The 21,786-nt window shown below is 41.3% G+C and overlaps 1 protein-coding gene across 1 annotated transcript in view; it reads left to right on the forward strand.

Annotated features, from left to right (window-relative positions):
• The window catches only part of EYA4 (EYA transcriptional coactivator and phosphatase 4), a 219,194-nt gene that overhangs the window by 134,350 nt on the left and 63,058 nt on the right, over positions 1-21,786 (forward strand). The window contains exons 4-5 of the mRNA XM_074948451.1: positions 11,115-11,239; positions 12,404-12,472. Coding sequence (XP_074804552.1) covers positions 11,115-11,239; positions 12,404-12,472 — 194 coding nt within the window. The remainder of the gene's footprint in view (positions 1-11,114; positions 11,240-12,403; positions 12,473-21,786) is intronic.

Here is a 21,786-nt window from a genome sequence, read left to right on the forward strand (position 1 = left end):
CCCCCAGTTTGAGAACCCCTGGTCTAGTAGCCCCAAGTATGTACCTGTCTGAGGCCACAGGTGTGTACTTAGGGTAGCTATCCCCTCCCTTCACTTGCCCTGCTGTGGCTACGCTTTACTTTTAGCATGCGAGCCTGGTCAGAGCAAGCTGCAAGTATGTCTCCTCGAACTGAGAACCATGCCCCAAGATACAAGTATTTCCTTAGTCGTAACACAGAGGCGAAAGGTATATTAATCCATTACAGTTCCTTTAATCATGCACTACTTTCACGTACTCCTCTTTAGGAGGAAGATCTGTGGGTAAAATGTTTTACTGAATAAAATGTAAAATCCCCTTCATTCAGTTAAAAAATAAAGTATCTGATAAAGGGCTGAGGTGCTTCAGCCTTTGCAGCCATAGCTTTATCTTATTTCCTTTCATTATCTTTCAATCCTTCACTCTTGGAGTTGCACATTTTATAAGCTATACTCTCTTGTTGGTTGGTCTGCTTGGCTATCCCACAAAGGGAGCAAGAAAATCTTCTCTGTTGTGCTGGGCAACACCACTGCCACGTTTATAATTACAACTTTTCTTTTACTTAGTGAACTGCTCTGTTGGAAAATACAGTCTGCAACAGATGGTTTTCTGGTTTTGCTTTTTGGTTTTCTGGTTTTGCTTTTTAAGTTTTCAGTGAAGAAAAATTTAGGAACCGAAACAGAACAGCGTAGTTCAGAGATTCTTATAATGTGGGTTAAATCTTAATAGAGAGATTGCCTCATCGACGCCTCCTGTGCACAATGGCATAACATAATTTGGACAACTATAGCAACAGTTTGTGAACCAGTAAACTTTGTTGAAATTGACTTCTGCTTAAAGAAAGAAAATAGGTCTGTGGTGATGGTGCCACTCTGGAGAGCTGTTTACTGACCATTAATGGGTGAGGATTTACTTTCTGATTGATCTTTCTTTATGTCTGCCCCCTTCCGTACTTTTTAAAAATCAAATCGTACCAAAGCTGTTGATTTGATATCTATAACTCTTTTCACTTCACCTGGCCTGTTTGAATTTCAAAATCTTAAAAGGGGAATACACCTTATTTAGTGTTTATTAAAGTACCATACTTTTAATTAATAGTTCAGTGTTGTGAAGCTCTTGAAAATTTGTTAGGAAGAGGGTAGGTACTATCTTTTGAGCAGAGGAATAAATCCTAAAGTTATATTTTAAGTAATCCTATTTATTCTTAGGGCTGTAAGAGTTTCAACAGTTTTTATCATAAAGTTGAATGGATTTTGAGCCAAGAAATGGCAATGTTGGTTCATGAAGCCCAGCAAATGTAATCACAGTGACAAGGAGTTCTCTCTCTTGCTTTTCTCCCTTCCCTCACAGTCTATTTTTTGCCCTTGTGGCATCACATTACAGCAAAGCATAGGAGAAGTAATTCAGACTCCATGCCAGCTTCTCTGACCTTCTTGGATAATCCAAATATACTTGTGCCATAGACAACTTTAAATAATAAATGTGTTCAGTTTCAATTACTTCCTACTCTAAGTCCAATAAGTGGATTCTTAGTGGAATTTGTATATTAAAACAGGGTTAGCCCTTTTATGTATATTTACACGAAAGTACATATTTGGATTTGGATCTTTCTTCAAAGTTTGGTTTGGATTTCCAGTTAAGAAAAACATTCTCTGTTGGTTCCCATTTTTCGGTGTGCTGGTTACTGGTTGATATTTCACATTATAGTCCTACACATTTCAGCTACTATATTTGTCAATCTACTCTAGGTACTAAAGTAACATTTAATATCCCAACATTTTTTCAAATCTCCTGTTAACCACCTTGCTATATCCTGGTCAGACGTCGTAAAATGGACTCAATGGGCAACAGATAAGAAAAGAAAAGAAAAGAGCAGAGTGACCCCAAAATGTCTTTGATCTAAAGAGAAACCATTCAGGAATATAGAAATCAGATGTCATAGCATTTTCTTTTTATTATTTTAACATCTTTGTCTCTAGCTTGTTTCATGAATATGTATTTTAAATAATTTTTTTTAATTTCTGTGTTCAATTTTTTTATATTTTTTTATTTTTCTTAGAAAGTAGGCAGTGAACGGTTGAATTAAGTCAAGGTAATGTATTGTATACTTGGGCTTTTTTTACACACTACTTAATCAGATCACCATTCTTCATTGTCCTCCACTTCGGATGGCAGTCGGGATCCAGATGACAATCTGTGGAAGATATTCTTCCAGAGGCAGCATCTGGCTCCTTGGCAGATTCCTCAAGCACTTCTACTAATGGGTTTGGATTTGCCCATGGGTCTTTTATGTGGTTACATTGCAGATGGGCTGTCTGCACAGCTTTGTCCCTTTTGAATGCATTTTTTAAAAAACTTTCATCCTACTTTTAGATATTTACACACTCTTTTCCAATTGATATGATTCTTTATGACTCTCGTAAGATTCCTCTGCTTGATTCTTTATGTAAGAAATCCCAAAACTTTCCATATATCTAAACGTGCACCTTGAGTTGTGTTTGCGATTCTGGATTAATTTCTCATTGCCAAGTGATATAATTCAGCACAATCTGAGTCTTTATTATTGTCAGATTTCTTTGGGAATGACCCTACACTATCACTTTTAGAGCAGAGTAACTTTACCTCCCCTCGAAGCATGAAATATACTTGCCTTCCACTAGCCTTCCCCCTTTGAAAGCCTATTTTCAAATCTGGATTTGGTTATAAGTGAAAATGAGTATGGTGGGCTCAACCTGCCCCTTAGGGGAGCCTTGTCTGCTGCTTAGCAGAGTCCTGGACTAGAGTAGCAAAGTTGTTGCAAGTGCTGACTTCCTCCAGGGATCAAAGTGGCATTAGTTTTGTCTGTGTCTGTCACCTTCTCATCATGACTGCCCTCATTATCTTTGCTTCCTGGGCTCACATTCCAGTAGGAAAAATTCATATAGATGGAAATGAAATGCCAAATAAGCATCCCACCACTATCCTTTGACATTTATGTAGCAGTTCCTGCAAATGGCTCAGCAGATATTTTCTGGATTGATATAAACAAATTGCCAGACTGATGGTGACCTCACAACAGCAATTACTGCTTGGAGTGAGTGATGTTATCCTTCAAAAGCCCACCCTCTAAGACTGGGACAGAATCTTTAATATCTTTTATTCTTTTCCTGCCTAGGTACCTCCAAGATTCTCTCTTCTTCCAACAGTGTGCATTTGGTGGCCGAAACCAAAAAAAAAAAACCTGAGGAAAAAAAATTGTTTCAGGTTGAATGAAACTTTTTTTTTTACCCAAAATATTTTTCTTTGGTTTAGTTTGTTTGTTTGTTGCATTTTGGGTGTGTTTTACCCCTTTAAAACAAAATTTAAAACAAATCTAGCTAAATTTCTAAATAAAATATTTTGAAATGAAAAGTCAAAATATTTTGTTTAGAAAATATCTTAGCAACTATTTTGATTTTTTTTTAAACATTTTATATACGGCTGAAACTATTAGACAAATCCATGGATAGCTGCAGTCTCCTGAAAGTCTTCGCATTTTTGGGCGAATAAACTGTTTGACAGAAAAAAATTCTCCCAACTCTACTGGTATACTCTTTGACAGAGTTAGATAACTTAGACATTCTAGTGCTCAGTGTTCCCATCTGTAATTATTATTATTATTATTATTTGTATTACCATAACATGACTATAAATTCTTTAGTGCTTCTTACCACAAACCAGGTGCTAGTCCTGACACGGTTTAAGAGATACTATCTGAAGGAGAATGAAGAGTTGGGCCCTTGTTAGCGTTCAGTATTATTACTTGTTTTTTCCTCTCAGGTGGACAGCCAGAACTGACGCTGTGCTGTCAGTGGTTGTGCTTTTGGTGTATAGTGCCAGGGTGACAGTAAACAGAACAGTAGCGGAGTTAATATCATGCCCTTCTATTTCAATTTGAGAAATGATGAAGGAGAAGAAACTGCGCTGAGCCTGCAAGAGAAAAACAAAGTCACTTCAATGGAGAAAACTTTGTGTTATCAGTTTTACTGTTCCTTCGCTGGATTTTGCAGTAGCTTGAGGCTTGGTTGGTTTAAGATTTAGGGCCTGGCTACACTGGAAACTTCGAAGTGCTGTCGCGGGAACGCTCCCATGGCAGCGCTTAGAAGTGCGAGTGTGGTTGCGCATGAGCGCTGGGAGAGAGCTCTCCCAATGCTCCTGGTAATCCAGCTCCACCTCCCAGCGCTCAGAGCCTGTTTACATTAGCGCTTTAAAGCGTCTGACTTGCTGTGCTCAGGGGGGTGATTTTTCACACCCCTGAGCCAGCACGTTAGAGTGCTATAAAATGTAAGTGTAGCCAAGCCCTTAAACTGGAGTTATATCAGTATCTTGAGCCACAACAAAACACGGCACACACAGTGAATGTTCAGTAAGAAAACCCATGTTTATTTCCTTTAATTTCTTTATTTTTTTATTGATATGCTAATTTGGGTTAGGACTTGTTGCTCATGATAGTGTACTAAAACAAAAAGAGAAATATTCATAGATTGTTCTAACTGGCATATTCTGTACCAAGTCACCCTTGTAAAAAAAATCACAGAGATAGCCACCCAGGAAATCAAAGCACCTGCAAAAGCAAATGTTCCTGTTAGTCTAGGAATAATATAATGACTGGGAATGTAATACATTAAAGTATCATTTTTAGGCTTCATCGTCATAACGTACTCTACTTCTGGCAACATATGATATAATAACTAAATATTTTTCCCCCACAAAAATCTTTATTTTTGAGTAAAGGCTGCTAAATAGCACATCCTAACAGCATAAATGATAAAAACAAGGAAATAAATATTAAGTCCCACAATATCCCATCTGCACTGAGTGGGTCAGTTTTCCTTTGTCAGCTTCAACTTTCTCCCTTCCACTCCCCAGAGTCCACATATATCCGCCCTCACTTAGGCCAGGTTTATTGTCTGGAATTTTCATGTGCTTTGATTCATAAAGGTTTGGTGTGGTTTTCATAAATTACATTGTACATGGGTTATATGCAAATGTGTAAGTGATGTTTGGTGTGAGATAAGTGTTTTGGTTTTTTTTTGGTAACATTTAGGTAAAGTTATATGAATGGGTTGTCTGTATCGTTAGTGATCATTAGACATTTAGGTAGAAGTTACAGAACTGAAGTCTGCGTGTCTGTGTGGATATGGATGTGTTACATTTTTTTCCAGAGTGAAAGCATTGTGTTGGTTGTTCAGAATAAAGATGAAGAGATATAAGTTGTTATCTTTGCTCACCAGGCACATACTCAGAGCACAGCTGGAAAATGTTGACAAAAAAATGAGTTTGATGAAAAACAGAAACAAAAACATTTGTTTCTGTTTTTCATCTAAATTGAGCCTCTGGTTAGAGAGCTGGGCTGGCAGCATTAGGAAATGGAAGTAGTTGACAGATCTGAGTAGCTCTATCAGCTAGCCTTCTAGTCACTCAAAATGATAATTTTAAATGAAGGGAAACTCGTTCTTTAATTTTTGAAGTTCAAAAGCAGACTATGTCTGAAATATTATCAGATTGTATTTTTGTGGGAGAGAAGTTTGGAATTTGAGGGAACTCTGATTCTAGGTAGAGGAATATAAGAAACATAATAAAATCTTTAAAAATCGAGCATTTTAAAATGTTTCTTTAGCAAAAGTTAGTAAAGATTTTTATTAAAAAAATATGTAGAGAAATCAGTTGTCTTCTAGGGAGTTATTGTGATAAATTTAGAGAATAAAGTAAATTATTTAAGTGTGAAACAGAGTCCTCCTTTAAGTTCACTTAACTTTGGAATTGCTACCAGTGTTACCTGGTATAGAGTTTGTGCTTGCAGAGCATTTTATTTAGAGAAAGTGTTTTATTTATTTAGCTTTAATTTTAAAGTATTTTATTTAGGAAATAATGTGGTTGGTTTTGTTTTCCTGTATAGTTTCATGGTTGATCTGTATGTGCTTCAGAACTGGCTGATAGAAAGTAGGTTTATGTGCAGGTATGTTTAAAAAAAAAAAGGTTTAGCCATTTAAATGAACACGTTAAAGAAGACACAGTTAGGGTTAATGTGGTGTTTTCCTGGAAGTCATGAACACCACTTGAGTGTTCTGAGTTGGAGAAGGGCCCAAAGCTTGCTCTAGTTCTACCCTATTTAACTTGTCAATTTAAATAGGTAACACTTTTCTAAAATGGCTAATATATGTATTCCAGGTGTCTGAATTATTCTATTTTTAACTCATTTAAAATTTTGCAAATAAATGTTTTTGCTGTGGAAAAAAGTGGCAAGAATGAACTTATAGTTGTACTGAGAGAAAAAAATGGGAATTCTAACAAAAGGATATGCCAAAGGTTTTAACTTACTATTTATAATATATTAAAAGCAGAAAACTCCTATATTTAAACAAATGTGACCATTGCCAAGTCAAGCATTCAGAAGTTAAGAAATGCCACAGGTAAAGGTTCCCATACAGTCTTATTTTGGCCTCCTTGTAAATATATGTTGTGATAGTTTTGCTTAAAATCATATAGAAGGTCTGTGGCAGAGTCAGAAATACAACCCTGCTCCACTGCTTTAAAACCACAAGATAATAGCCTGTGCACTGAATGCGGCATGGGTCCTATACAATAAATAGTGTTTGATCACATAATTAAACCTGTGCCATACTATACATGCAGAAGAGGACCAAATTAAAATTTCATGGTCATCCTTAATGCTGGCATTTCCTAACTTTTGGGGTGTTCAATTTTGTAACATTCTCATCCTTTAAATTTAATTGCCTAGGTTTTTTTAAAAGCAGACTATAGTAACAGAAATTTCTAGTGTTGACTTCAGAAGGGAGTGTGGTCTGGTGGGTACAGATGAGATAGCCACAGACATAGTTTTGTCACATTCATTCATTTTGCAAAGGCTGCCAGCTCTGGATGAGTCTTGGGTCTGCCATATTAGCAACAGGGTTCTATTCCCAGCTCTGCCTGAAGTGACCTTGTGTGACCTCTCTGTTACCGTAACTGTCAAATGGGAGGAATGATAGTTGCTTGCATCTTAAGTTAGGAGCATGAGTCCTTGCTCATTGTAAAGGTTGTGAAGTGCACAGAATGGTGGAAGAGCTAAGATTAGGAATCAGTTCTTTCTAAAGGCTGCTGCTGCTGGGTTCCTAGAGCTCAAGCTCACTGTGGGCTGGGAGCATGCTCAATGCAGATGCAACGTTTAGAGATTTTAGCAGCAACCCTCTAAAAACCTCTGTTGCGCATGTGCAAATGCCAGTTTTCATAGGCTTATAGCTAGCCAAACCTGTTTTTTTTCTGGGGCAGTAGAAGATGCCTCTAACCCCATCCTATATTTCAAGTTTCTGGTCAAAACCATGGTGGTGCTAATGCTCTTAAAAAAAATAAATAAATACAATAAAGGTCAGAAAAGTTATAACAGTAAAACTATCTATTCATTCTTCACACTTATTCTCTGAAAACAGCGAATCCATTTTTGCTGGGCTGGTACAAAAAAATTCAGGCAGAGTCTAAGCATGGAAAACGTAAGCTCAGATGGTTGAAAGTGTGGCAAAGTTATAAGCAATTGAAAGTAAGTGTTTATAATGAAAAATGTTAGGCATCTTTAACAATAGACATCACTCTGCCTAAAATGAAAGAAACACTTTTTTCCACTAGCAAGCAGGCTATAGTAAACAAACATGTATGTTTAGAAACACTTATTTGTACTTCAGACTTCACTCATCTTTTCTGTTAGTGCAAGAAAAACATATTGAGCCCAACCATGCTCCTGCTGAAGTCACTGATAGCAGAAATCTACAAAGCATTTAATTTGAAAAAAATTCATCAAGATGTTGGAATAATTTCATCTTTTTTAGAAAATTTGTTTAGAACCTCTTACCTGTTTTCATTACCTAATATGCAGTAGGTTTCTTGTACCTTAGCTGAGATTCTTTTTTTAAGTTAATGGTGAGCAGAATGTCTTGAGAAAGATGAATTAAAATCCATCCCACAAGAAGTAAAATCTAAATTTAAGGTACCATACCTTGGAAGTATTTAAAGGTGCTGCTTGCTTGCTTGCTTTATTGGGGGCAGAGCCATTGTGGATAAATACAAATATATGTAAATAGTTTTATGAAATAATTTTAAACCTTATTGAGACTCAACAAGCACAGTGGCACCAACCTAGAGTACATCTTTTTTTCATCCAAACACAATTCCTATTCATGCATTGATCTTTTTAACACAATACTTTTAAAGCATATTGGTAAAATATGGAGTTATATACTCTTCTATACGATAGATGACATAAATATGTGGAATCACAACCACATATTGTGGTATAGAAGAGGGATGATCTGTTTATATTCTCTGGTAAACAAAAAAAAAGCTGATAAGATAGTTGTTTTCTGTTTAAATAACCCTGATTCATAGCAGAAGTAAAAGGTGTTTGGAAACTTTAAATTATGATATTTGGGGAAGTTTATTATTTTGCATTCTGTAATATTACATACGTGGGTGTGGGTGTAAGAGAAGAGTAGAGTTTTTACCCTGACTAGAAAGAGGGAACAACTACTGTTTGTTTCTAAGCTGGAAGCATCCATCAGGTATCTCCAAGCTGGTCATTTTTGAGCAGGAAATCATGACATTGCTTTAGTGAACACATGGGGAGAATTAAACTGTATATGCAATGAAATACCAGTTGTTTATCTTGGGTACCCTCTTGCTTTCTTAAACACATACAAGATGGAAACACAGACTTTCTTTAACCTTTAGCTGCATAGCTTCACTGTACAGAAAACTGCTAAACAAAACCTGACAGAACAGTAAATCATTTATGTTCATTTTATTTCATCACTGATCACATTTCCCGTAGACAATAAATGTAATGCTCTGTTGACAGATGTATGGAAATGGATATGCAGTTAGATGATGAAATCTGGGTCAAGACCAATTAAATCTAAGTTTATGCCTTTGCATTATTGAATATTAGTATAAATTTTGTACATGCTGGTACGTGACCTTCTCCCTACACTTATAAGATTCCCACTACTCATCCAGACCACTGCTGGGGAGAGTATCCTGCCGAAAGAACTCTGGTGCATAGAGGGCTCATCTCAAATACTCATTGAAGTCAATGAGATTCTTTCTATTGGCTTTCAGGGGCTTCAGGGAAGGACCTTAATACATTGCCCCAGTTGTGATGTGATGTTTCCCAGAATGGGAAAATGAAGGGCTTTCAGGTCTCATATATAACCCTATGCCTTGGGACAAACGTATCTGAGGTAACTAGAATGTTCATCAAGTTATTTCTACTATTAGGAGCACAAAATTAGACTCCCCTCTGAGAGACAAGACCAGTTCAAACAATGCAGGTTTTTTCCCCAGAGCATGCAGGAGATTAGCATGGGGGACAGAAAGCTACAAAGGGAATTTTTCAATGATTACATGAGGGACTAGACAAAAATTGACACAACTGTCCCCTGCTCCTCCTGCCCCAAATAACAATTTAAATAGGAACAGGAGCTCCTATTAACCTGCCTCTTATACTCCATCTCCCTCACAGCCATCCTCACTCCTTTACAGAACAGGAAAATTGAAATCCCAATGAAATGCAAGATAATCTCTCTATTGGCCTGGGTAGAAGACGCATGGTAAATTATTTTTCTTTTGCAGCTGGCCTGGCAACTATGTGTACAGTAAAGATGTTTTGGAGGCTGGGGGGAAGATCCATGTAATTAATTTGCAAATTGAGAAAGGAAAAGTAGCACACACACTGCAAAGAGGATTGCAGTTGCCAGTCTAGCATGGACTCTCTCCCTGCATACCTGGAGGCATTCTGTTTGTGTTGTGAGTGAGGCAGCATGCCTCTTAGACCTATCACTGGTGGAGAACCGTCTCCCTCCCCTTGACTTGGCTGTGACATTAAAAGTCATGGAGGGGCTCTAAATTTGATTGAAATATCTAAATCAGAGATACCATGTTTTGGAAATCATGACTTTCTAGGCTATATGGAAATAACATGGAATGAAAAAAATACATAAAATCTAACCAAACAAAAATGCATAAAATAATTGGATTAAATAAGCTTCCTATAGGATATTACAAATTCATTCTTTCTGTCATCATTCTGTTCTCATTTATTAGGCACACAGTTATGACTAGTGGTTAGAATACAGAATGAGGAGTTGGGGGCTTTGGAGATTATTTTCTTAGCTCTGCCATGACTTGCTGTGTGACTATGGCCTATTCCTTTAACTTCTCCATGTTTCGGTTTCCCCCTTTTCAAAAGAAGGATGATAATATATCTACCTAACTTATAGGTGTATTATGAGTCTTAATAAGTGTGTGTTAATTATATTGTGATACTTGTTTGAAAAGTAGAGAATATATTATTGTCTACATCTAATTATAAATAACTTATTCTTAAATCAAGTATAGGAGGGGTAGCCATTTTAATCTGGATCTGTAAAAGCGGCAAAGAGTCCTGGTGCCACAGGACTCTCTGCCGCTTATTTTTAAATGTGTAAAAATGATGCCAAAGACTTCAAAGAAACATACCTATTTTATTAATCTAAGTATATCTAATTGACTTCTAAAATGGAGTTATAGTTATGTTATCAAATTGTTTTTAAAAATTCCTGAACTTTGTGTGCTGCAATACATTTGCTGCTCGCTGTCAACATGGGTTAGATTTCTTTGAGTATAGCTTTCAAGTAAGAGTGGCTGATGTTTCATAAAAGTAATAATTTAAAAGTAAAAAATATGTTTTCTATGGGTATTTAACATTGAATAAGTAATTGTGGCTCACAAAAATAATAAATGAATAAATTTAAACATTTCTGATATCATCATGTAAACTACAAACTTTGGTAACAGTATTTTTGCTAATAAAGAATAGCTACAGGTTTGTTTTCCCATAAAATAATATTTTTGTCTTTTTTTAAGGTGCAAATGCTGATATTTAGATTGTAAACTCTTTAGGAAAGGAATCATATTGGGGTGTGGTGTGGGGGTACGGTGCTTTACACAACGAGAGCTCAAACCTTGATTCTAGGTATTGTTGCAATAAAAATATTTAAATGTTAAAAAAATAAAATAAAATATGTCCCTGTGTTGCTTCCTTTTCTAACAGGTCTATGGAAATGCAGGATCTAACCAGTCCTCATAATCTTGTTGGAAGCAGTGATAATCCGAGTAGTTCCAAACTGGATAAATCTAATCTCAGCAGCACATCCATCACAACAAATGGAACAGGAGGTAAGTGTAAGACATCATCAATGCACAGAAAGTTGTTATATGTCCTTTTTCTATTTTTAATAAACTTTTTTAAGTTTAGCATTTCAATTTAGTGATGAGCATAAGGCAGATAGATAGATAGATAGACAGATATCAGCCCTCAGCAAAAAAGATGAACAATAGAACATTTTGAATTTGTACAGTTGTTTCCATTTAATTCTGTTCAACAACTTGAAACTGAATGAGGAAAGACATTGGGTCTGGAGACCCAGTTGTCTGCAAGTATTGAAAGTATAACATAAATAATGGTTGTACCATACCAGTCTTTCTCAAATCTTCATTGTATATTGTTCAAACCATAGAAGTCCTAGAAAGAAACCTTGTCAGGTCATCTAGTCCAGCCCCCTGCACTGTATACCAAGTATACGAAGACCATCTCTGATAGGTGTTTGTCTAACCTGTTTTTTAATGACTACTACTCATTACTTAAATTATTACTTAAGTAATTACTGCTCCATGTACCTCTATAAAGACATTGCTGAAGTTTAGATCAATCAGAGTTATGTTTCAATGCTAATAATGGATTTTGCTGCCCTTGGTCTGGTGAATAGTCTGAATGCGACACTTCACAGTGTGAGCAAGGGTGTCAGAATATGAGGTGAAATCCTGGCCCCTGTTGTGTCAATGAGTGTTGTGCCATTGATTTCAACAGAGCCAGGATTTCACCCATGGTTCTTAGATTTTGTACATTAGTGTGCACTACACTTGTATTTTAGCATTTTATACCAAAATATTGGTCATCCAGTTCTTTCTTCCCACAATATAAAAAGTTTTATTCACTTCTCTGTATGCAAAAATTCCATTAATGTCTGTGAAAATTTACATGTGAGCATGGAGGGAATAGACCCCTCTAGTGATATCTTTAAGATTCAGTATATTCACATTTAAAAACCAAATAGCAATATTCCAGAATAAGGAGGGGCTGAAACTAGACCCTAAAGAGCACTAATAATTATATGTGTATATTTTATTTAAATAAACCAGCTAGAATAGTACTCACAAAAGCAATACCATGCAGCTAAAGACTAGGCTCAAAGTGCAAAAACACCTACTGGCATTGAAGAATATTCATGTATATTGAGCAGACATTCAGACAATGAACCATTATACTATTCCCATTCTCAGGAGACAACATGACTGTTTTAAATACTGCTGACTGGTTGCTGAGTTGCAGCACTCCCTCTTCTGCAACAAGTATGAGAGATCATGGTACAGTGCATGTGTGTGACTTTGTGGCTCCATGACTGCTGTGTTACATTTCTCTTGTTTTGTTTCATTTTTTTGTTCTGTCGTTTAGAACATTTTTATGTGATTTCCTACTTCTTAGAGTCCTTTTGCAGAGTTGGAAAACCAGAAAGAAGCAGTAACAAACATTTATTTTACCACACTTGTTAAGCCATTTCACTAGTAACAAGAATTTTAATTGTCCTAGAATGAGGTTAACTGTATACATCCTCATAATCTGATGGCATCGTTTTCAGAGAGTCTGAGCACTCACAGCTCTGATTGACATCATTGGGAGCTACAGATGCTCAGCTTCCCTTGAAGCCAGATTAATGTTTTTTTCCACAGAATGTCCATTTATCTTTTTTTATTTTTAGGTACTATATTACATGCTTACCTGAGCAAAAAACAAGGTTGTAAAATGTAGCATAATTATAATTTAAAACATATATATGTTTACAAACATTTTTATGATCCTACAACCAGTTACTACCACTTATTCCTTTCCTCCCATATGTATTATTATGATTTACTTTGCTTTGTAGTAGAATCTACGGGCCCAATTGTAGATCATGGTCGTACTGTGGTACTATAAAAACATATAAGAAAATGATGGTCTCTGCCTCAAAGAGGTTACAATCTGAATTTAGTTTAAATGCGGATATGCATGGTAGTAACTGTTTACAGGATTGGGTTGAGAGGCACATACATGTGTTCAAAGGGGTATCAACCTAGACTTTTAAATTTGCAATTGCAATTGCAATTTTGTGCACACAAAACTGTGCAACTAGATTTATACACAAATTAGTCATACTTCTGCTCAAACAAAAATGCAGGCCTTTACACTTACAAAGTATGTCATTATTGCAGAGTTAACTCAGGCTCTTACTTACGTCTGTTACCCCAACACCTCCGCCCGACACCCACAAAGCTGTCTTTCAACCCAATGCTTTCATCCCGGGCTAACTGGCTTGTCTGCAGTATTGGCTAAATCATGGATGCTGCTTTCACTCAGGTTGGTAATCTATCCACTTTGCAGTGAGGACTCCGTATAAATAGGGTGACCAGATGTCCCGATTTTATAGGGACAAGTCCTGATTTTGGGGTCTCTTTCTTATATAGGCTCCTATTACCCCTCACCTCCTGTCCCGATTTTTCACATTTGCTGTCTCGTCACCCGAAGTATAAATCACTTCCTTCCTACATTTCCTGCCATGTGCACAGAAGGACAGACGAGTTCTCTCATAATTCACTGTGAAAGAATCATAGAGTGGCTCATCTTACAGCAGGACAGATGACCATGGGATATGCCCCCAGAAGTCCTCCTTATACCTGAGTGAGTGCAGCACCAGTGAGGACACAGGAACATGGGTTGGGCTTTGCAGTGTGGCTGCTCGCACCCAAGTGAGGCTAACGCAGGTGCTCAGACCCAGGTGCTGATCACCTAGTGTGGCCACTCTCACATTCCTGGAATACTGGACATTCTGGCAATTCCTGCTTGCTCCAACCAGGTTTCAGAGGGGTAGCCATGTTAGTCTGTATCAGCAAAAACAACTAGGCGTCCTTGTGGCACCTTAGAAACTAACACATGTATTTGGGCATAAGCTTTCGTGGGCTAATATCCACTCTATCAGATGCATGGAGTGAAAAATACAGTAGGCAGGTATAAATATACAGCACATGAAAAGATGGGAGTTGCCTTACCAAGTTGGGGGTCAGTGCTAATGAGGCCAATTCAGTCACGGTGGATGTGGCCCATTCCCAACAGTTGACAAGAAAGTGTGAGTATCAACAGAGGGAGAATTACTTTTTGTCGTGACCCAGCCATTCCCAGTCTTTATTCAGGCCTAATCTGACGGTATCAAGTTTGCAAATTAATTCCAGCTCTGCAGTTTCTTGTTGAAGTCTGTTTTTGAAAATAATTTTGTTGAAGAATCGTGACTTTTAAATCTGTTATTGAGTGTCCAGGGAGATGGAAGTGCTCTCCTACTGGTTTTTGAATGTTACAATTCTTGATGTCTGATTTGTGTCCATTTTTGTGTAGAGACTGTCTGGTTTGGCCAATGTACATGGCAGAGGGGCATTGCTGGCACATGATGGCATATATCACATTGGTAGATGTGCAGGTAAACGAGCCCCTGATGGTGTGGCTCGTGTGGTTAGGTCCTATGATGGTGTCCCTTGAATAGATATGCGGACAGAGTTGGCAACACAGTTTGTTGCAGGGATTGGTTCCTGAAGTAGTGTTTCTTTGTGTGGTGTGTAGTTGCTGGTGAGTATTTGCTTCAGGTTGTGGGGCTGTCTGTGAGCGAGGACTAGCCTGTCTCCCAAGGTCTGTCAGAGTGAGGGATCGTCCTCCAGGATAGGTTGTAGATCCTTGATGATGCGCTGGAGAGGTTTTAGTTGGGGGCTGTAGGTGATGGCTAGTGGCATTCTGTTACTTTCTTTGTTGGGCCTGTCCTGTAATAGGTGTCTTTTGGGTTCCCTTCTGGCTCTGTCAGTCTGTTTCTTCACTTCCCCAGGTGGGTACTGTAGCTTTTAAGAACGTTTGATAGCGATCCTATAGGTGTTTGTCTCTGTCTGAGGTAGTGGAGCAAATGTGGTTGTATCTTAGAGCTTGGCTGTAGACAATGGATCGTGTGATGTGGTCTGGATGAAAGCTGGAGGCATGTAGGTAAGTATAGCGGTCAGTAGGTTTCTGGTATAGGGTGGTGTTTATGTGACCATCGTTTATTTGCACTGCAGTGTCCAGGAAGTGGATCTCTTGTGTGGACTGGTCCAGACTGAGGTTGATGGTGGGGTGGGGTGGAAATTGTTGAAATCCTGGTGGAATTCCTCAAGGGCCTCCTTCCCATGGGTCCCGATGATGAAGATGTCATCAATGTAGCTCAAGTAGAGTAGGGGTGTTAGGGGACGAGAGCTGAGGAAGCGTTGTTCTAAATCAGCCATAAAAATGTTGGCATATTGTGGGGCCATGCGGGTACCCATAGCAATGCCACTGATTTGAAGGTATAAATTGTCCTCAAATGTGAAATAGTTGAGGATGAGGACAAAGTCACAAAGCTCAGCCACCAGGTCTGCTGTGACATTATCGGGGATACTGTTCCTGACGACTTGTAGTCCATCTTTGTGTGGAATGTTGGTGTAGAGAGCTTCTACAGCCATAGTGGCCAGGATGGTATTTTCTGGAAGACCACCAACGGATTGTAGTTTCCTGAGGAAGTCAGTGGTGTCTCGAAGATAGCTGGGAGTGCTGGTAGCATACAGCCTGAGGAGAGAGTCCACATAGCCAGACAATCCTGCTGTCAGGGTGCCAATTCCTGAGATGATGGGGCATCCAGGATTCCCAGGTTTATGGATTTTGGGTAGCAGATAGAATACCCCTGGTTGGGGCTCTAGGGGTTTGTCAGTGTAGATTTGTTCCTGTGCTTCTTCAGGGAATTTCTTGAGCAGATGGTGCAGTTTCTTTTGGTACCCCTCAGTGGGATCAGATGGCCCAACCAGGGTGATCTTGTATGCATGGTGCACTCTGTTTTCAAGAGCACCCACCCCCCACCAGCTGCACATGTGGCCATGCCAGCAGGGGTGGAGCAACATGCTGTTCAAAATGGTAACTCCTATCCAATACTGCAGAAAACCACTTCTGGTTTTGTCCCACTACCAGACAGGGGGCAAATCTCTCAAAAAGAGAACCGTCCTGTATAAAACCGGACACGTGGCCTCCCTGTGATCACCTGATTTAACTCTGTAATGAAGACATACCCTTAGAGGCTGATTTTTGAAAGTTTGACTGAGCCAAATTTTCAAACCCTTTCTATGAAGTTGGATTTTCATGCTTTGGTCACTCGAGTTCTTTGCATTTACAGATATAGGTCAGTGTTGAGACCCACTGAAAATACAGTCCCATATGGTATCCATTTTAAGTAATGAAATCCATTTTTATTGTATATTGTATAATTTAAATATCTCCACATAATGTGTAAATTGTTCTTAGTACGCACACAAATTCCAGCCATAATCTGTTATTCTGAAAGGCCCCATCCTGCAGAATATGACACACATGCTTAACTTTGCAGGTTTGGGACCAAAGTTAATAAGGTTTCAGAAAGTTGACTTTTAAAAAAAGAAGTTTGAAATGACTCTGTATATGCAAGTCAGCCACTTTAAGGTATTACAAAAATACCTTATATGTGTTCCATGGAGGAAGTGCTGTGCCAGAATAAATGGCTTACTGTGGGGGCTCGACAGCTATGTGCAACAGTAATACATGAGTCTGATTATGGAATATCTCATCTATTCTAATCTGTTATTTTAGTAGATAGAGGTGAAGGAAAAAGTACATTGCCACATACAGCTTAATTCCTAACTAAGCAGCAAGGGGGAAATCCAGTGGGCAGGTACATGCTATCCTGGGAGGTGCTCAGTCTAGTACATAGGTTCTCCTTTGAATCCCACTCACTCAGAGGGCAGTTGGATCACTAGTCCAATGCCTTTTAGATCTCTGTGTCTTGTTGGTAGGGCCTCTCTATGTAGTGTTCCCACTGCCTAGCTGCATCTGTGGTTGCATAGTATTTGCTTGGCAAACTGTGTGATAGAGTATATGCCACACCTATTGAGTTATGACATTGGATGTGGATTGCTGCCCTTGGTCTATTGCCTTCATGTGTTTTCCTCACTCCCATCAATCTCAAATGTTCTGTAACTATCTTTCTCTGCCAGCCCAATTATACTCGGTGAGGTCCCAGCTAATGATGATCTATCCCTGCATGTACCCTTCCATGGTTGCTCCTGGACTCTGTAGTGAGATGTCTTGCACTGGAGTCACAGGCTGCTTCTCCCATTCCAGTCAGAGTATAGCATCCCACCCTAACTCCCACAACTGGAAAGGCTGCTTGGCCATCCTGACTTTTTCCCAACCCCTTACTGCTGGTTTCGGGAGATACTTTGTGTAGCCTGTCATCTTCCGTTGGTCTTTGAGCGACATCCTCACTGCCTGTCAGCTACTTCTCTCCATTATCACTGGGATCTCCCACAGCAATTTATGGTTTTCTAGGAAAGTCCTCGGGCTTGGATGTTAAGTGAAAGGAGAGCATCAGACATCTGGTTAACTGTCTTGGACACCTCTCTGAACTGACCCTTTAAAAGATCCATACTCGCCTGTTCTCATTGGCCCTTCCTCTCCCTGATCTACGGTCACTTTCAAGTAGAGTAGAACTTCAGCGTTACGAACACCTCGGGAATGGAGGTTGTTCATAACTCTGAACAAAATGTATGATTGTTCTTTCAAAAATTTACAACTGAACATTGACATAATACAGCTTTACTATGCAGAAGAAAAATGCTGCCTTCTAACCATCTTAATTTAAATGAAACAAGCACAGCAACAATTTCCTTACCTTGACATCTTTTTTTAAACTTTCCCTTTATTTTTTTAGTAGTTTACGTTCAACACAGTACTGTACTGTGTAGTATTTGCTTTTTTTCCTCTCTGTTGCCTACCTGTGTACTTCCTGTTCCAGATGAGGTATGTGGTTGACCGGTCAATTTGTAACTCTGAAGTTCTACTATACAGGGGAGGAGAACAGTAGTAGAATCTGCTGCCCATCTGATTATACCATTTTGCATTCTCAGTCCTTAAAATATAGCTTAGTGGTTAAAAAATGAAACTTTGCGGGTCATTAGTTCATCTTGGAGTGCTTGCTCATGTTGATTCCATTCTAGGTGTGTACGTACCCACATGCACAGTCGTCAGAGACTTTTGCCTTAGTGGTATCCGTAGGGTCGGCTGTGTTGCCCCCTTGAGTGTCGCACTCATGCATCGGTGTATCAGGCGCCACCAACCCTACGCCCTCTCAGTTCCTTCTTACCGCCCGTGCCGTTTGGTCAGAGCACGTTGTCTTGCATTGCAAGAGTGTTAGCGGGTCTTTCAGCCCATTGTTGTGTCTCCTTTATAGTTAGTTCTTAGGTATTTAGTTTCACAATTAAGTCAAGTATTAGATAATAGTTTTAGTAGTTATAGTCCCAGCTAGGACTTCGCCACAGAACGAATGCCCTGTTCCCCAGGCTTCAAGCCATGTTCATCATGTACCCGGCCAATGCCCATTACTGACCCCCATGATAGCTGTTGGACGTGTCTGGGGGAATCACACAGAAGAGACAAGTGTAGGATCTGCAGAAACTTTCGCCCTTGAACTCAAAAGGAGCGGGATATCCACTTGAGGGCCATCCTCACGGAGGCTGCACTTCCTCCTGCCTCAGAGCCCTTCTGGTCGGACTCCACGCCTAGCACTTTGGCGTTGGTGCGCAGCACACTGCTGGTATCAGAACCCACCCGGCACCATTCCCCCTCGCCGGTGCCTAAGAACTGGCTGAAGCCCAAGGGCCCGTCAGCACTGCAGGACAAGGGAGAGTCAGGCAAAGTATCCGTGTTAAACCACGGCCTAGGATCCTGGCACTGCAGCCTCAGTCTCCGGGTAGAAGACTCCGGTCTCTAACACCAAGGTCGCCCCTACGAGGCACAGGATGCCCGAGTCATGATGCCGATCCCCGTACCTGCAGTACCACCAGGCCTCCCACCAGAGATCACCACAGTACATATCCCCATCACCTAGGCAGTCTCCCCCTACTCCATCCCCCCCCCCCCCCCAATGGCATCGATCCCCCTCGGTGCAGGATTGTTCCTGGTTGTGGCACCGGTCTCTGACTCCCTGGTACCGCTCTTTGGGCAGGCACCATTCCTCGCCCTTTCCTTACTGTTTGCTGACAAGGGTCAGCTGACAGACTCGGGCATCTACAGTGGTCCAAGCTGGAGGGAGAGCTCAGCCCCTCACCTACGAGAGCCGAATCTCCAACGACCTGCAAGATGGCCCTCCCAGCCTGGCAGCAGGGGCAGTGGCCCACCCAGTGGCAGTACTGGAGCCCATGGGGCGTACCCATCATGCCACTGTTCCTCTCAGGCCACATCGGACAAACTGCCTCCAGCCCAGCCAGCACCAGCATCAGAGCACGTGCCATCAACAAAAGGGACAGGCAAGGCCAGGCCAGTGACAAACCCAAAAATAAAGACACCAAGAGACTGGACTTAATTGGCAGAAAAATTTATTCAACAGCCAGCAGCAATTTTGGGTAAGGCCCGCTGGGCAGGTAAAACTTATACTTCAACTCCATCAGCAAGTTCAAGGAGGGCCTTCCACAGGACCAAGCCCAGGAGTTTGTCACCTTAGTGGACGAGGGCAAAGCAGTGGCCAGAGGCGCCCTCCAGATGGCCTGGGATGCTACGGACTCGGCGGTGGTCATAAGGTGCAGCTCCTGGTTACAGTCCTCCAGGCTGTCCCAGGAGATGCAGACTGTCCTTCAGGATCTCCCATCTGAGGGAGCAGAGCTCTTCTTGGAGCTGACTGATGTACACTCCACAGTCTTAACGACTCCTGTGCCACCCTCCAGTCCTTGGGCCTGCACACCCCTCAACAAGCTAGAAAGCCATTACGGCCTCCGCCTCCTCTGCCTCTGTCAAGGTTGTGGGGTGTCCCCCGGTCCACCTCCTACAGAGAAAAGGAAAAACAAGGGGTTTAAGCGATGCCAGCCTTCATCTTTCCACTCCTCTGCCCAACCTGGCCCCTCCAGAGACCAGGGCAGCCAGAAATGGGTATTTTGAGGCTGTGCCCAAGGACGGTGCCCCAGCCACTGCCCAGGATCGACACTCCCCCCCCACACACACACGCTTTTTCCTCGATCATCTACGCCCCTTCTGGTCGGCCTGGTCGCAGTTGACTTCGGATTGTTTGGTGCTCGACACAATTTCTTTGGGCTACTGTAGCGAAGCAAAGACTCATCAGCGCAGTGCCTCCTGCTGGTTGTCTGGGAATTAGCTCTTTCCAGCCTTCGGAGTGCTCTCTGCAGGCCAGTGTCTCACCCGCCGCTGGCCCCGTGTTCCTCCCGGATCCCGATGCCCTTTACCCTGGGGTTCTGCCCCAGCAGTACCCCCACACTCTGGGTCTCCCCTCCCAGGGGAACCCCCAACCCTCTATCCCCACCTTGCCTCAGTGGCTACTGCCAGTCCTCATCTAGCCCCTGCTCACTGGGGCAGACTGCAGTCTGTAATGGCCACTCATCATTGGCAAGAGGTTAGGACCAGATGCCTCTGCTTATTTCCAGGTTGCCCCTCTGCAGCCCAGTACCTTTCTGGGCCTTTACCAAGCCCTGCAGCCTGGGGGTTTACCAGGCTGGAGCTCACCAGCTCCCTTTGCCTTTCCCCAGCATTGCTCCACTTAAGGTACCTCCCTCTCAGCTAGCTAGCCCTTCCCTCTCCAGGGCTAGAGTGAGACTCCTCCAGCTTCTGGCTCACAGTCCTCTTATAAGGGCCAGCTGGGCGCTGATTAAGCCAGCTACACCTGTGGTCAGCTACATAGCCAGCTTCCCCCAGCTGTTCTTAATCCCTTTCCCCAGCCACAGCCCTCTCCAGGGCTGTTTTTACTATTGGCTCCCCCAGGCAGCCCTCTCCCAGGGCTGTTTTAACCTCTTCAGGGCCGGAGCAGGGTGACCACCCCACTACAGCTCCACTCTGCAATTCGTGGCTGATGACCACCTTCTCTCCCACCCTCTTTCCCCGTCTCTCTTCAGGGACCCTTCGTATGAGCATCTACTAGTGCAAGAGGTTGAGAGCCTCCTGCACCAGGGGGGCGGTGGAGGAGGTCCCTCCAGACATGAGAGGGAAAGGGCTCTACTCCTGTTATTTCCTAATCCTGAAAGCAAAAGGAAGCCTCAGACCCATTCTAGACCTGTGACACCTCAACAAGTCCCTCAAGAAGAAGTTAAAGTTCCATATGGTCTCCCTAGCCTCCATTATCCCCTCCCTGGATCTGGGAGACTGGTACGTCGCCCTCGACTTCAAGGATGCATATTTCCATTTTCCCAGGGCACAGGGGTTTCCTCCATTTTTTATTGGGCCACCGCCATTTTCAATTGACGACACTGCCCTTCGGCCTCTCGTCGGCACCAAGGGTGTTTATGAAGTATATAGAGCCAGTGGACGCTTACCTGAGGCACAACGGCATGCAGATTTACCTGTACCTTGACGACTGGTTAATAAAAGGTCTGTCTCAGGATCAGTTACAGCATCATCTTGACCAGGTTTGCTCCACCTGTGGCTGGCATCTGTCTATATCCCCAACAGACACAGCATGTACTGTGTTCATTCGTCACTTGCATGGTGGCAAAAACCTGCATCGAGGGCCCCCACCCTTGTCTCCAGTGCTTTAGACCTGGGATGGGGAGCCCACCTAGGT

This window comes from Natator depressus, chromosome 3, assembly GCF_965152275.1.
Source record: "Natator depressus isolate rNatDep1 chromosome 3, rNatDep2.hap1, whole genome shotgun sequence".
Lineage (NCBI taxonomy): Eukaryota > Metazoa > Chordata > Testudines > Cheloniidae > Natator > Natator depressus.